Source organism: Osmerus eperlanus, chromosome 13, assembly GCF_963692335.1.
Source record: "Osmerus eperlanus chromosome 13, fOsmEpe2.1, whole genome shotgun sequence".
NCBI classification, from domain to species: domain Eukaryota; kingdom Metazoa; phylum Chordata; class Actinopteri; order Osmeriformes; family Osmeridae; genus Osmerus; species Osmerus eperlanus.
This window is the reverse complement of record NC_085030.1, coordinates 13,598,240-13,614,526: the sequence shown is the minus strand read 5'-3', so window position 1 is coordinate 13,614,526 and position 16,287 is coordinate 13,598,240. Positions and strand designations below refer to the sequence as shown.

The 16,287-nt window shown below is 40.4% G+C and overlaps 2 protein-coding genes across 6 annotated transcripts; one reads left to right on the top strand and one right to left on the bottom strand.

Moving 5' to 3' along the window:
• Positions 1 to 233: 233 nt before the first annotated feature.
• LOC134032714 (T-cell surface antigen CD2) lies at positions 234 to 14,622 on the bottom strand. 5 transcript variants are annotated; one of them, XM_062476740.1, is made up of 6 exons: positions 14,432 to 14,621; positions 13,528 to 13,866; positions 13,182 to 13,439; positions 12,921 to 13,061; positions 4,707 to 4,811; positions 234 to 3,826 (listed from the first exon to the last, which is right to left on the bottom strand). In XM_062476740.1, exons 1-6 carry the CDS (start codon positions 14,475 to 14,477, stop codon positions 3,582 to 3,584), a joined length of 1,134 nt encoding a protein of 377 aa, XP_062332724.1. In that variant the 5' UTR covers positions 14,478 to 14,621; the 3' UTR covers positions 234 to 3,581. The 5 variants fall into 5 exon arrangements, with proteins under 5 accessions (XP_062332724.1, XP_062332722.1, XP_062332723.1 ...); XM_062476738.1 differs by lacking the exons at positions 12,921 to 13,061; positions 13,182 to 13,439; positions 13,528 to 13,866; positions 14,432 to 14,621 and adding exons at positions 5,171 to 5,422; positions 5,543 to 5,800; positions 5,891 to 6,229; positions 6,783 to 6,961 and having other exon boundaries at positions 244 to 3,826; XM_062476739.1 differs by lacking the exons at positions 12,921 to 13,061; positions 13,182 to 13,439; positions 13,528 to 13,866; positions 14,432 to 14,621 and adding exons at positions 5,282 to 5,422; positions 5,543 to 5,800; positions 5,891 to 6,229; positions 6,783 to 6,961 and having other exon boundaries at positions 244 to 3,826.
• Positions 14,623 to 14,960: 338 nt separating this feature from the next.
• Positions 14,961 to 16,121, top strand: LOC134032873 (rod cGMP-specific 3',5'-cyclic phosphodiesterase subunit alpha-like). Its single transcript, XM_062476930.1, has 4 exons — positions 14,961 to 14,965; positions 15,440 to 15,560; positions 15,743 to 15,877; positions 16,116 to 16,121. The coding sequence occupies exons 1-4, from the start codon at positions 14,961 to 14,963 to the stop codon at positions 16,119 to 16,121; spliced, it is 267 nt and encodes an 88-aa protein (XP_062332914.1).
• The last annotated feature ends 166 nt before the right edge of the window (positions 16,122 to 16,287 follow it).

Below are 16,287 nucleotides of genomic sequence, written 5' to 3'. Positions count from 1 at the left end.
GATACTTTTCTAAATGTGGTTCTGTTTGTATAAACCATCTGTATATGAATTTGATAGGGAAATATTGGAATTTAGTCAATTTTTTAAGTCCATTTAATAATAATAATAATACATTTTATTTAAAGGCGCCTTTCTCGGCACTCAAGGACACCGGCGTACAGGGTAAAAAAAAAAACATTTAAAAACAGCTAAATAAAGAATAAAACAACATTTATGAAAAACATTTAGTCAGTTTTTTTTTTTTTTTTCTGAACCCATGGAGTGTTTGAGAGAAGAGTGTCAACAATAGTTACTTCTTGTCGATTTCAGAACATGCAGCACATGCAGCACACTGAGTTTGTCCAGTCAGCAAGTGGAATGTTTTTGTGGTTCAGGCAGGAAGACTCAATAGTAACTAATAGTTTACTCATTATTGACAGTAGAGACACTTCTGCTTGGCGTTTTGATCTCTTTTGCAACTGCTTTTTGCCAAGAAACCTGCTGCTCATTGATATTCCACAAGAGAAATTTGACATAAGAAAAAATTACATGTGAACTTACATGGCGAATAAAGCTAATTCTGATTCTGAAGGTATTTGGAGCTGTGTGCTGGCCATGCCCAGTCACTGAATGGTTGTTAACACAAGGATCCGGTTGTATTACATAATGCTAGTGTACATGACATGAGATATTCAAGGCAGTGCACCGAAACCATGTTACTCATTGACCTGTTGAAAGCAAAAGGCTTGATGCAAAAACATGTAAACTATTATTCCAATGACTTCCACGTTGATTCATATCACAAAAATATGTGCTGGCATGACAATTACATTTGAAGCTGTATATTTTTGCTTAAAGATTTTTTTAATATGTCCTCACTGTGGCTGATAATAAAGTAACAGTACTGGTCATGCAGGCCAGCACCCTTGTGTGGTTACAGGGTTTGGAAAATTGTTGCAACATGAATGTGTCCACATTTGAGGGTTTCAGATAAGCTGCCACTGGGGGATTTTAAATAGGAAGTCATGTCACCTGACTGGAAGTGCAGCAACAAATATAGATATTTTACCAGACTTATGATGATAGAGACAAGAACGCAAGACAGAGAGAGAGGGGGAAAAGAACCAAATGCAATGTGTTACTTGGTAGTAGGCACTGTACCCAGTAAACCACTGAAGCACGCTGTACAAATGCAGTTTTTTTACACCCGAAACTGGTAGATAGTTACAGTTGAATTTTCACCACTCATATTTATTTATTTATTTATTTATTCACAATACCACTTCAAATATTACAATAATACAGTTGGGGTACAAGACCAATTGGGTAGAGTGAAAGGGTCCCCCAAAGAAGCTAGGAAAGCTTATAGGAGGGGGCCGATGATTCATGAAAGGGTCGTGGTACAGACTATAGGATACCCAATTACCACAGATGACGATAAGTAGATGCACGCAAAAGGCGCACAAGTACATACATAACATTACATACATTCAATCATACACATACATCCCAGTAGTTCATGAAAAAATATTTTTTTATATCAGGTATAGGTTGATAAGAAATGATTTTTTAGTTGTCTTTTGAAGTTGGAGATGAGGGCAGCACCTTGAGGCCTTCATCAATCCCGTTCCAGATCTGCGGCCCCCTACAGACAACACTGATATTGGCTTGCACATGTCGGCGACATTTTCCTGATATGAGTGGTTTGATTCTCGTTTGGTATGTATGCTGGGGGCTGGAGATGGGAACAAGACTACTCAATCTAGTCTGTTCAGTCTGTTGACAATTTGGAACATAAGGCAGGCATTATGATATTCATTTAGCTCAGTCAGTCTTAATAACTCAAAACTGTGGAATAGAGGTTGGGTGGGAGAATTTATCTCTGACCAAGACAGAGCCCGTATGACTTTCTTTTGCAAGGATATAAGTTTTTTAAGATGGCTGGTGAAAGTGTTGCACCATATCACATTACAATAGTTAAGGTGTGGTTCAAAGAGAGTTTTATACAGCGTGAGAAGGGCAGAGGAAGGAAATGTCTGATCTTATAGAACAAGCCAACATATTTGGACAGTTTGTTTACAAGATAGTCGATATGACATTTAAAGTTGAGCGATTCGTCAATGAGGACCCCAAGGGATTTAATGGAAAACACTCTTTTTATCGCCTTAGTATGAAAAGCTTGTGCCATTAAAATGATATACAGCTCTGGAAAAAATTAAGAGACCACTGCACCTTTTTCTTTCCTTTTGAAATAAGTTGAGAAGGAACATTTTGAGTGAGGAACATCAGGGTAAAATCGGCCGTGGCCGATTACATTTTACCAGTCTGATCCTCACTCATTATTGTCCTTTTCAACACTTTAAGGCGCAGAGGTCTCTTAGTTTCTTCCAGAGCTGTGATTACATAAATATATAATTGTGTAAAGAATTTATAAAATAATGAGATTCATCCCGTGAATTTATCTTACTTAACATAAAAATATATACAGTATATACATATGGAACTATTTACATTTCCTTACAAGTAAGAACCCAAAAAACACAATTAAAAAAAATCGGGGAAAAAAATCTGAGAGATGTGTTGGACAAAAAGAGAAGTCTCTGTTATGGAAACTATTCGTGTTCTTTCAGTGACCACAGATACTTCACCGACACAGACGTTATAACAGAGGAAGTTACAGATAGACAGAGGAAACAGGCCCCTGAGTAAAGGGTCAAATAAAGACTTAACATTACTTGCAGTAGCCTAAGTGTTCGAAATGTTCACGTCTTAGGTATTAGGATGTACTCAGTCACTCAACTTAATAAAAAATTGCTCTAGTGAAGACCACTATGCTCACTCATATATTCATAGCCTGAACTATCAATCATGTCAGCTGTTTGGGAGTCAGGTGGCTGAGCGGTGAGGGAGTCGGGCTAGTAATCTGAAGGTTACCGGTTCGATTCCCGGCTGCGCAAAATGACGTTGTGTCCTTGGGCAAGGCACTTCACCCTACTTGCCTCGGGGGGAATGTCCCTGTACTTACTGTAAGTCGCTCTGGATAAGAGGGTCTGCTAAATGACTAAATGTAAATGTAAAGACGTTTGCAAATTAAAGATAACGTTAACCTTGAATGAACCTTTACTGTCATTGCACATAACAACGAAATTAAAGCTAGATGATAGACAGCTAGATTCTGGAGATCATGACCATGCGAGAATCCATCTTGCCAAGCGTCAGTTTGTCCGAACCAGAGTATCCACGTCATATGAGAAACTAATGGCAGTTACGGGCGTGGTTGAAGTTAGCCCGTGAACAAACATCGAAATGAGATTCTGTTGTCTTTTTGGTGGCATATTCCGGTGTGTCAACATCTTGATAGATAGATACAGTAACGGTCATTAATGTAAGCAGAGTACACACTTTAAAGTCCTGGTAGGCCTACTGCTATCTCCAAATAATAGCACGAATCAAATTTTGTCCGATCAAATTACTTGATCGGAACTAACTGTTCATGAGAGTGCATGAGAGCGGAGGGTACCGGGACGCTCAATGTTGCCAAGACTTTTCACCTTCGCTTGCGTTTAAAAAATAAATAACTGTAGGGCAGTTAAGGCACGGTGTTAGCGTACGGAGGAATACACACATTCCTCCTGAGGCTTGTCCACCTTCCTCCCGGGGCGTGTCATGATCATCACCTCGCCATACTCCACCTCCCCGCGGGGGCTCTCCTCCTGACGCCCGGCGGCCCCGGACACCTTCACCTCGCCGTACTCCACCTCAACAGGAGCCTGCTTCTTCTTCTTCTGTCTCTCCTGGTTCTTCTTCACGAATCGGACATCGGCGTAGGTCACCTCACCTTCATCTTCTGTGGAGAGACATGAGAGTTAGATCTACATCAATGTGTGAACAAACATTTTCTTTTAGTTGTTTTTTTTTTTTTACAGTTTTTTTCCGTTAGCAGACGATTTTTATTAATGTTGTAGCCCGAGTGCTTTTGAGTGGAAGTTTCGGATTCTATTTACTTGCAGTAGCCTAAGTGTTCGAAATGTTCACGTCTTAGGTATTAGGATGTACTCAGTCACTCAACTTAATAAAAAATAGCTATAGTGAAGACCACTATGCTCACTCATATATTCATAGCCTGAACTATCAATAATGTCAGCTGTTTGGATGAGTCGGTTTGGAATGAACCTGAACACGATAATACGCTCATTTTCAATAACAGTAGAAATACATGCATGTTAACTTTCTGACTTGATAGCCTGTCTTCATAATTCATTCATGTGCGCAGGATAAGTAAACATTTTGTCAGATGAATACTTTTTCTAATAACATATTCTGTTAATTAGGCCTATACCAAGTCCAGTTTTGTTTAGCTTCAGACTAAGTGACTTAGTTGTGATAGTATAAAACACTTACATAACCTGTCCTTATGCATCCTGTGTTTATGCCTATGTCTATTTTTCAAAAGGTGCTGTAATACATACAGTGTGGAGATTGAAACAATGCCTCCACAAACTTCTCCACAAACCCAAAAAATAAATTAATCAACTCCAACCCTGGGAGATAACATGCTGCTTACAACACTGCCTCCTATCCTAAGACTCGCAGCTGTGCTTGACCTACACTTTATACATATGTTTCTACTATGTTATGACAGACACAGCATTTACAATTCATCACTGATTAATATGTTCCCCGTATCCCAATATGATACATACTGGAGACCAAATATGTGTTCTGACCTGCAGAAGCAGCAGTCTTCTTTCTGCACAGCACAAAGTAAATGCCCAGAAGGACAGCTAGGAGCAGGACTCCAGCCACTGACCCTGCTACGATCACTATCATATCTGGGGAGATTAGACACAGACAGAGAGACAGACATTAGTATTGTTGTCAAATGAATCAGTATAGGTTTGGTGATAGTAATACTAAACCTAGTAAGAAGGATTAAATATATGTATCCTTCTCTGACTCCATTTTATCCATTAAATAATTGTAATGGATCAATAAAATCCCTGTACGAACAATGACGTTTAAATATTCAAAATCACTTTGCTTTGCATGCTAAATGGGAAATACCAAACAATGCCATGCATTACCATCCCTAAAGTTGTGTCTTTTATTATCTCCACTATGAATGATGTCACTAATGATAAAAATGACATATTGATATCAGTCATCACATCTAGATAATGTCATCACTTACTAAAGTCCCACTGGGTCCTAAAGTCCCCAGTGCCATTACTAGAGGCCCTGGCCAGGCCCTGGGTGGTGTGATTGGAGGGTCTGGAGGTGGCTACGTTGGTAGTCCCCTTACCAGAGGTTGTCTGAGTGGTGCTCTCTGTCTGGGTGGTGGGGTTTGTGGTGGTAGATCTGGTACACAGGTTAGGACCAGTGGGACTGACCCAGTCTGATACCTCTGTCCCATTGGATGATGTGCAGTTTACGTATATTGTACCTAAACCCAGTCAGAGAGGATAATGGTAAAGTGGGACAGAGTAGAGGAGTTTTTACTACGGTCCAATCATGGTGCATCATAATCATGATCATAGAATCTCACAGTACAACCAAAGCTTACCATTGCATGTTGAGACATCCATGTCCACAGTGGCCTGACTGATGTGGTTGTTGATGGTACAGGTGAGCTTTCCTACTGTGCCTCTCTCCAGAGTCACACTGCTTCTCTCTTCATCATGGACCACCCTGGAGTCATTCAGCGCTTGTCCATCCAGAGTCCAGCTGTACCGGGGACTGTCCCCCTCACAGGAGCAGGACATCCTCATCCCTCCCTGGGGGAGACACTCTGAGATGACCTGCCTGTGGGAGGACACAGGGGCTGGGGGGGGGGAGGGGGGACAGACAGTAGTCAGGGTTAGATTCATTGGTTTTCAGATGGTTGATGGTTGTGATCCTTTCAGTTATTTACCTTCAATGAACAGTTGTAATGTATGTGTTGCAATGTTTCTTGAATTTCCTTGAGTTGTTTTTAGGGTGTAATTGTCAGAATCATCTTTCTTTATTTTATTGATCCTTAGTGTCCCATTCTTCTTCTCGAAGTAAATACGGCGATCAGTTGTTTCTTCGTTTTTTTTATTATAGTAAACAATGTTCCCACTCTTCGTTTTGAAGACTCGTTTTCTATGATCTCCAGTTAATGCAATGTGATATCCACTGATTTTGTCCGTCAGATGCAGATACACAGTTCCATTCAGAGCTCCGTAACACTGAGATCCATTCTGTCTGGCATCACAGGATGTCTCAATACCTGGAGACACAATGAGGGGAACATTAGACTGGCAGTTATCACCTATGTGTCAGAAACAGCCCAAAGGTAACATTGTATTATTATTTATTATTATTATTATTATTGTATTATGTTGTATTGTTATTGTATTATGTTGTGTTACATTGTTATTACAAATATTACTTTACAAATGTCACATAATGTCTACCACACAATAATATTCCTAATGTGTATTGTTTGAATTATCATATTCCTCTGGTCATGATTACCCAGTGTTAGGGATAGAGATATCAAAAGATGACATTTGCGTTAGTCAATAGGTAATAAGGCCCTTATTAGATGCTTATTGACATTAATATGTGTTTATAAGACTTACAAACTTACGAAGGATTTATTACACATGAACTAACACATTACAAACACCTGGTTATAAAGTGTTTCCACTAATGTCTAAACAGATTCTCCTCTGCTTTCTTCTCTGCTCTAGTTAAGATGTATTGTTACATACTGAAGCATGATACTGTTCATCTTCTGACAACAAATGGTTCAAACTGTAAAGCTGTAAGCATCTTACCATGAGACGCTCCCGCCAGCAGAAACAGCAGAAGCACCACTTCCATGTCTCTCTACAAACAGCCTCACTTTGACCTGATGGACATCATAGCTGACTGACACGCTTCATCCACAAAATGAGTCAAAGGGACTGTTAAAAGACGAACATATTGATCCTCTGCGAGTCGTTGTAGCCCAGCAAAAGCCCTAACCCTGATATAAATCTGTCTTATTTATAGTGTCATGCAGAGAAGAGGAAGTGTTTTACAGGGTTCCGCTTTATGTTTGTGTCAAGAGACAGCCAGGCCCACCATCCAGATTGCTAGTGTGAAACCTTGTATGATTACAAAAGAGTGCAATATGCATCTGTAATGGTCATGTTAGCTGTAGCTGGTGAGCTTCTTGGGACAGGTAGGGTCTGTGTACCTCTGCATGGCTTGCTTGGGACTGACCCCTGCAGCTGCTGTACTTATGCCTACATTTGAACTAACACTTTAACATGTTTGATTGAAGCTCCGGATAATTTACAAAACAAGAAAACATGATGACTGTAATTTGAAAAGAAAGAAGTAATACTGCTTCAAGCTTGCGGTAAAGCACAGGAATCAAATATATCAAAAAAATTGATATACTGAGGATAATTTAGCGAGCTAGGGACAGATATACATTCATGATCACACTACACACAAATTTTACATTCAATCTTTCAGACTTAAAAATAGTAGGCAAAGTCTTACATCTACATTTATCTACTAACCCACTACCAACAACTACATTTATTTAGAGCACTCTTGTCACGCCCCTGGCTGTGACACTGGATTTCTTTCTTTTTCCTTGTGTTTTCCTCCCTCCCTTTCCCTGTGTGTGCGTATGTGTGTGTGTATGGGCGGAGTCTCCTGGGAACAGACAACTACTCTCACCTGCCGAAGATCTGCAATCAACATCCTACTTCAACCCTGCTCACTCTGCCAGATTGTTACGTCAGTCACAACTACGAGGCCGCTCAGTCTCTGGGGTTTGAATTATTCTTACCTGTTTTTTGTTGGTTCATACTTACCTTTCTCCTGTGATCTTCAGTTCCCGGTCGAATATCCAGTGTTTCTCCAGCCAGCTACTTGCTTTGCCCTGTTTTCTCCTGAAGACCTGCAGCCCATAGCTTCACACCTTTGAAAATTTCCAGTCTGATCCTGGGATCTTGCTCACGTTTGTTGGAGTTTCTGTCACTCTGAATTCTAATAAACATTTTGCTTCAAACTCTGCTGAGTTCCAGTGTTGTTTCAAACTTTGAAAATTGGTTGAAGATGTAGAATATTTGTCACTACACTAAGACAAGTGGGGTACAATTCGTGCAATAGTGTGATATTGCTGGTAGTGCAATCAGTAGCTGAAAGTGACAGTGTGCCAAGTGACCAGTGAGTAGTGTATCAATGAGAAATGTATCACGTAAAGTGGCTTGTGAGAAATGTATCAGTGTCCATATCAATGTCCATTTAGAAGCCTGATGGCCCTTGGATAGAAACTGTTGTCCAGTCTGCTAGTGTGAGACCGAATGCTTCGGTATCACCTGCCAGAAGGCAACGGGGTAAAGAGACTGAAGGATGGGTGGTAACAGTCTCTTAGAATCCTGCCAGCTTTCCTGAGGCATCGTGTATGGGGTCAGATGGCAGAGCGGTTAGGGAAGCGGGTTTGTAATCAGAAGGTTGCCAGTTCGATTCCCGGCCGTGCAAGATGACGTTGTGTCCTTGGGCAAGGCACTTCACCCTACTTGCCTTGGGGAGAATGTCCCTGTACTTACTGTAAGTCGCTCTGGATAAGAGCGTCTGCTAAATGACTAAATGTAAATGTAATGTGTATATGGTAGGTGTCTTGCAGGGCTGGGAGCTTCCTGCCAATGATGAACTCAGCAGACCTGACCACACTACATAGGACCTTGCGGTCCCTGTCTGTGCAGCTCCCATACCACACTGTCGTGACAGCTTGCTTATCAGAACCACATCAATGATGGCCGATTAGCTGGAAGAGTTGGGGTAACGCGTCACAGGAAATAGAAGAGATATAGATTATAGAAGCTGCTGTTTCTGCCCTCAGCCCACTCCCCAGTCAGAAGTCTTCTACAGCCCAGTGGAAACCCAGTCTGAGAGAGAGATGGTTCCTGTCCTGATGCTGGTGGGGGGCCAGATGGCTGAGCGGTTAGGGAATCGGGCTATTAATCAGAAACACAAACACAAAATCCAGTGTTTCCAAATCCAAAATCCATTTTCTTTATTGCTACGTAAATGCATTTACTGTGTATACATAAACAAATTTGTCTTTACATGTAACTACATGGCCTTTCAAGCTGTGTAATGAATGTACCGTCTTAATCAATTATTATCAACACAAGGATAGAGTTACATTACATTATACTGTACATGAACCTGAACATATACTGTACATAAAATAATATTTCATTGTTTCTCATTGTCCTGTGGAAGGCAAAGGAATGCAATAAACATATGAAAGGTATTAAAATTGCTTCCTTATTTATTCATATCAAGAAAATGTATGCTGGCAGGACATTTTAGACCTGAAAGCTACTTTTTTTTGTTTAAAGTTTATAGCAACTAATGAATAGTGCTGGTCATACAAGCCAGCACCCTCGGGTGGAATGACAAGGATTCAAAAGTTCCTGCATATTAAAAGTGTTCATTTTGGAGGGTTTCAGCTAAGCAGCCATAGAAGAATTCGAGAAGAGAAGTCACATGACCTGACAGTGTAACAGCAGTGTGCACACTAACATCAACATGTTCCAGTAGTGTGACAAGATGGTGGCATGAAAATGAGATTGTAATTGGCAATGTTATGAGATACGCCTACATCCAATGAAAATTGCACACACACACCCACACAATCATATACTGTGAAAAGAACTACTTCTTAGATACTGTAATTTGGGTTTAAAATAAGGCAAATGTATCTCACACATTATCTCCTAATGACATTTATTTAACATTCAAAAATATGTATGGAACAATTTTATTTCATTTACACCATATGTCAAATGTTTAAGACAGATCTCATAACATAACAGGAAGAACCACCCCAAATCCTTAGTGACAAGACAAAACCAGAAAGATGTGGTGAAGAAAAAGAGGTGTCTGTTAAACGTCTGAAAAGTACATTTCAGTGACGTCAGGTACTTGACACAAGCCACAGCTGTTGAAACTGCCTGTTAAGGCATCATGAGTGAGGGGAAGTTATGAGACGTAGGCTCGAGGGATTTATAGACCGACAGGAGAAACAGGCCTCTGAGTACTTTCACTCATGAATTTAATTAATATTGATACATGTTTACTCTTAATGTAAAGTTTTTTTTTTTATGTACTCTGTGTTTCTTGTAAACTTAACTGATTTGACATTGTTGAAATTGCTAATAAAAATAAATAAACAAAAGCTACGGGCGTGGTCGAAGTTAGGCCATGAACACCCATCGAAATAAGATTATGTTGTGTCTTTGGTGGCATGTTTCCAATGAGTCATCATCTTTACAGATAGATCCAGTAACGGTTGTTAATGTAGCCTAAGCAGAGTGATGCACACAGTCCCAGCAATGTTATCTCCAAATATCAGCACTCATGGAATACCTTTTGTCCAATCAAACCACTTGGTCACAACTGTATAATAGCCTAGATGATATTTTTTGCTGTGAATCTCCATGACATCTGGCTCCCAGTGTTCTAAGCTAGCTGTTTGCTTGCATCTGACAATCGCATTGCATCTAGTTAGGACACAGTGTTGCAGGAACCTCCCTGAAATGAGTTTTTGCAGGTTGAGATGTCTGTGATCATCCATAGCCCACCTCAGCAGGAGCCTGCTTGAAGGGCCATGACCGGACAATCATTGTTAACATTTGGGGCTCAGCCCAAACCTTTGACCTCAGCTAGGGACATACACACAGAGCATGCACAGCACGAGCAAACCTTTTTGCTTTAATTTGAGCTCAAAATACTGTTATTTGAGCATTATGTAAAATAAACTTTACGTTAGACTCATTGGTATCATGACTTTAGGCTGAGGCGGTTCAAGGGGGGGGGGGGGGGGGGCAGAGGGGGCCAGTGCCCCTGTGACAACAAGCTTGGACCCCCTTGTGTCCCCCCTAAATGTTGAGTCTGAATCGTTATACACGTGGTCTTTTGCCTGTTAATGCCTGCAATGCAGTGACAAAAACTAGATGACAACATTCATGTTTAATGTAACTGGCCCCTGTAACAGAACAACTGGCCCCAGCTTGGCCCTCCTAGTTGAAAGGGTCTAGAACCACCACTGACTGTAGGTATCAAATCCGATTATATCATAAATCAACAGGCAATTAAATTTTTTTTATTTATAAGCTAGATTCTTATCTTTAGGCGAATCCTCTTTTGGAAAGCTGTTTTTGCCTACGTTCTGCAATTTCTCCTCTAGTCTCTTCCCGCTGACTCTCTCCCCGCTGTAACTGACTGTCACTCAGCGTGGACCAACAGACCCACACCCCCTCTCACAGTTATAGAGTTGGAGACGTTCACTGACATGCTAGAGACACAACATTTATTTTGACAGACTGTTACAACATGTTACGAAAACACACACGTTTTTTTTGTCGAGATATTAAAATTACATTCGGGGCCACACTCAAAAGGTTCGGGCCTACAGCAGCCCCGGAAAGAATGGCAGGCGACGCCCCCGCGCTGCTTCTTCTTCTGTCTCTCCTGCATGGTTCTTCTTCTGTCTCTCCTGCATGGTTCTTCTTCTGTCTCTCCTGCATGCTTCTTCTTCTGTCTCTCCTGCATGGTTCTTCTTCTGTCTCTCCTGCATGGTTCTTCTTCTGTCTCTCCTGCATGGTTCTTCTTCTGTCTCTCCTGCATGGTTCTTCTTCTGTCTCTCCTGCATGGTTCTTCTTCTGTCTCTCCTGCATGCTTCTTCTTCTGTCTCTCCTGCATGCTTCTTCTTCTGTCTCTCCTGCATGGTTCTTCTTCACAATTTAGACATTAATGTAGGCACCTCACCTTCATCTTCTGTAGAGAGCAAGGAAAGTTAGATCTACGTCTAAGTTTAAACATGACTAATTATGAATCTATACTCATTAAGCAGAAGATTTTATCCAAAGATTCTTGCAAATAGTGACCGCCGAGTGAGTGTTTTTCACTGGACGTTTCAACTACATGCTGTTAGTTTACTTTCTGCAAAGGTGCTGCGATTCATTCACAGCATGGAGAGAAAACCTTCACTAACACAAAAACGAACACAAAAACACTGGCTCCTATGCTGTGAAGACTTGACCAACACTACGTTTGTATGCTATGTTATGACATATACACCATGCCTACACACTGATTAACATTTTCACCACATCCCAAAATTACACATGGAACGGGAGTCAATAGTGTTCTGACCTGCAGAAGCAGCAGTCTTCCTCTTGTACAGCTCACAGAATATGCCCAGAAGGACAGCTATGAGCAGGACACCAACCAGTGACCTAGCTATAATCCCTATCGTATCTGGGGAGAGGAGACACACACAGAGAGACAGACATTAGTATTGCTGTCAAATGAATCAGTATAGGTTTGGTGTTAGTAATACTAAACCTAGTAAGAAGGATTAAATATATGTATACTTCTCTGACTCCATTTTATCCATTAAATAATTGTAATGGATCAATAAAATCCCTGTACGAACAATGACGTTTAAATATTCAAAATCACTTTGCTTTGCATGCTAAATGGGAAATACCAAACAATGCCATGCATTACCATCACTAAAGTTGTGTCTTTTATTATCTCCACTATGAATGATGTCACTAATGCCATTACTAACATTATAATACGATAATATTATAAATCACTTTGTTGTCCATGCTGTTTGGGAAATACTCATTTTAAACTCATCTTAATCTTCAATAATCCTCATAATAATCATCATCATCACATGACCATCGCTGTGTCTAGTGTCATCTCCAATATGAATTATGTCACTAATGATAAAAATGACATATTGATATCAGTCATCACATCTAGATAATGTCATCACTTACTAAAGTCCCACTGGGTCCTAAAGTCCCCAGTGCCATTACTAGAGGCCCTGGCCAGGCCCTGGGTGGTGTGATTGGAGGGTCTGGAGGTGGCTACGTTGGTAGTCCCCTTACCAGAGGTTGTCTGAGTGGTGCTCTCTGTCTGGGTGGTGGGGTTTGTGGTGGTAGTTCTGGTACACAGGTTAGGACCAGTGGGACTGACCCAGTCTGATACCTCTGTCCCATTGGATGATGTGCAGTTTACGTATATTGTACCTAAACCCAGTCAGAGAGGATAATGGTAAAGTGGGGCAGAGTAGAGGAGTTTTTACTACGGTCCAATCATGGTGCATCATAATCATGATCATAGAATCTCACAGTACAACCAAAGCTTACCATTGCATGTTGAGACATCCAGTTCCACAGTGGCCTGACTGATGTGGTTGTTGATGGTACAGGTGAGCTTTCCTACTGTGCCTCTCTCCAGAGTCACACTGCTTCTCTCTTCATCATGGACCACCCTGGAGTCATTCAGCGCTTGTCCATCCAGAGTCCAGCTGTACCGGGGACTGTCCCCCTCACAGGAGCAGGACATCCTCATCCCTCCCTGGGGGAGACACTCTGAGATGACCTGACTGGGGGAGGACACAGGGGCTGGGGGGGGAGGGGGGACAGACAGTAGTCAGGGTTAGATTCATTGGTTTTCAGATGGTTGAAGGTTGTGATCCTTTCAGTTATTTACCTTCAATGAACAGTTGTAATGTATGTTTTGAAGTTGCTCCACTAGATTCTTGAATTGTTTCTAGGGTGTATTTGTCAGAATATTCTTTCCCTATTTTATTGATCCTCAGTGTCCCATTCTTGATTTCAAAGTAAATATGGCTATCATATGTTGCTATGTTTTCTTTATTAAAGTAAATAACTTTCAGATTTTTCATTATAAAGACTAGTTTTCTAGTATTTCCTCGTAATTTATAATCATATCCACTGATTATGTCCGTCAGATGCAGATACACAGTTCCATTCAGAGCTCCGTAACACTGAGCTCCATTCTGTCTGGCATCACAGGATGTCTCAAGACCTGGAGAGACAATGAGGGAAACATTAGACTGGCAGTTATCACCTATGTGTCAGAAAAAGCCCAAAGGTAACATTGTATTATGTATTATTATTAATTGTAATAATTGTATTATTATTGTATTATGTTATATTGTTATTACATTATGTATTACAAATTATTACAAATATTACTTTACAAATGTCACATGAAAAATGTCTACCACACAATAATATTCCTAATGTGCATTGTTTGAATTATCATATTCATCTGGTCATGATTACCCTGCGTTAGGGATAGATATATCAAAATATGACATTTGCGTTAGTCAATAGGTAATAAGGCCCTTATTAGATGCTTATTGACATTAATATGTGTTTATAAGACTTACAAACTTACGAAGGATTCATTACACATTAACTAACACATGACCAGCCCCTAGTTATAAAGTGTTTCCACTATTGTCTAAACAGATTCTCCTCTGCTTTCTTCTCTGCTCTAGTTAAGATGTATTGTTACATACTGAAGCATGATACTGTTCATCTTCTGAAAACAAATGGCTCAAACTGTAAAGCTGTAAGCATCTTACCATGAGACGCTCCCACCAGCAGAAACAGCAGAAGCACCACTTCCATGTCTCTCTACAAACAGCCTCACTTTGACCTGATGGACATCATAGCTGACACGCTTCATCCACAAAATGAGGCAAAGGGACTGTTAAAAGACGAACATATTGATCCCCTGCGAGTCGTTGTAGCCCAGGAAAAGCCCTAACCCTGATATCAATCCGGCTTATTTATAGTGTCATGCAGAGAAGAGGAAGTGTTTTACAGGGTTCCGCTTCATGTTTGTGTCAAGAGGCAGCCATTACAAAAGACTACAATATGCATCTGTAATGGTCAACTGTCTGTGAAGCACGTCGTCTGTGGCCGGTGAGCTTCTTGGGACAGATAGGGTCTGTGTACTTCTGCATGGCTTGCTTGGGACAGGTAGGGTCCAGATAATTTACAACACAAGAAAACATGATGATTGTAATTTAAAAGAAAGCAGTAAAAGAGAAGAGAATCTACTTTTGTCTTTCCTCCTTTGTCACTTCTTCATTTCTTAGAAATAGAAAAATGTCGTAAAGGACGACTGTAAGAGAGAGAAACAGGAAGTGACACATCAAATCCTTTAAACACAAAGCTACAGTTCTTCAATGGTTTTACTGATCTAGCTGAAGTTTACTGGTTTGGTTTTCTAGTGAAACATGAAAACACCTACATCACCTGTTGATGATGGACTAGTGTCTGGCATTCACAATGGGTCCAACTTATTTACTTCAGAAAGCGACAAAATGCAAATAGCTAACAGTAACAGTGTTCAATTTTTGCAAACTGCTTCAAGCTTGCAGCAAAGTACAGAAATCAAATATATCCAAAAATGTGATATACTGTGTATAATTTAGTGAGCTAGGGACAGATATACATTCATGATCACATAGTACAATAATTTGACATTTAATATTTCAGCCTTGAAAATAGTAGGCAAAGTCTTATATCTACATGTATCTACTAACCCACTACCAACAACTAATTTTTTTTAAATAACACTCCAGGTGTAATCATGTGGCTCAGAAGTTTCTGGATAGCAACCCAGCTTTTGCCAAGCAGTACTACGACAAGACATTCCAACCCAAGGTCATCTCGGACTTGTTGTCAAACGATAAGAAGCTGGAGGTAGGTATTCTGAATGAATCATACATCATGTAGGATGTATCTGAAGAACTATATTAGTGTCTTTGGTGCATCTACAATGCAATGTTTGGATCAAAGTGGAGAAATGTAAGTATGATTTATTTTCACGTAACAAACTGTTATTTAATCGCACACTTTATCTCGGTATATGATCCATGCATTAGGTTGATATGAGTCGTTTCCATGAGCTGAGTGCCGTGGAGGAGAGTGACATCATGTTTGACCTGATGAGGGACATTCAGGACAACGTGCAGATGGAGAGGGCTATCTTCAACCTGATGAAGCACCTCTCCTTCACAGTAAGAATACAAGCATTTACAGTAATAATGCAAGTATCAACAGTAATTTAAACAGTATTGGAAACAGAAGAAGTAGCTATAGCCTACACAGCCATAACATATTCTGAAAATATGACGATACAAGTATACACAGTATTGCTGCCTGTAGTTGTGACATTGTTGTTTGTGGAATATCAGTACTGTAATAGTGCTTCCTAGTGGTCAGAGAGAAAATTTTACACTCATTGCCGTATTGTAGTTCTGAGAGAGGTTGTTTTGAGTAAAAGCTAAAACTACACAACCGGCAATATTTTTCTAATTTGTTGGTGCTGGACAATAATATGCCTAGCTATCTGCCTAGCTTGGTACACATAGCAAATCACCGTGTGAGGGCGGAATAACAGTAATGATACTGGAAAAAACATGCATGT

Coding starts and splice junctions, on each gene's coding strand:
- LOC134032873 (XM_062476930.1), top strand. Junction 15,561..15,742: donor CAAACGATAAGAAGCTGGAG/GTAGGTATTCTG, acceptor TCCATGCATTAG/GTTGATATGAGTCGTTTCCA.
- LOC134032714 (XM_062476738.1), bottom strand. CDS start 6,828: ATGGAAGTGGTGCTTCTGCTGTTTCTGCTGGCGGGAGCGTCTCATG. Junction 5,423..5,542: donor GGATGTCTCAACATGCAATG/GTAAGCTTTGGT, acceptor GACTGGGTTTAG/GTACAATATACGTAAACTGC. Junction 4,812..5,170: donor TAGGACCCAGTGGGACTTTA/GTAAGTGATGAC, acceptor TAATCTCCCCAG/ATATGATAGTGATCGTAGCA.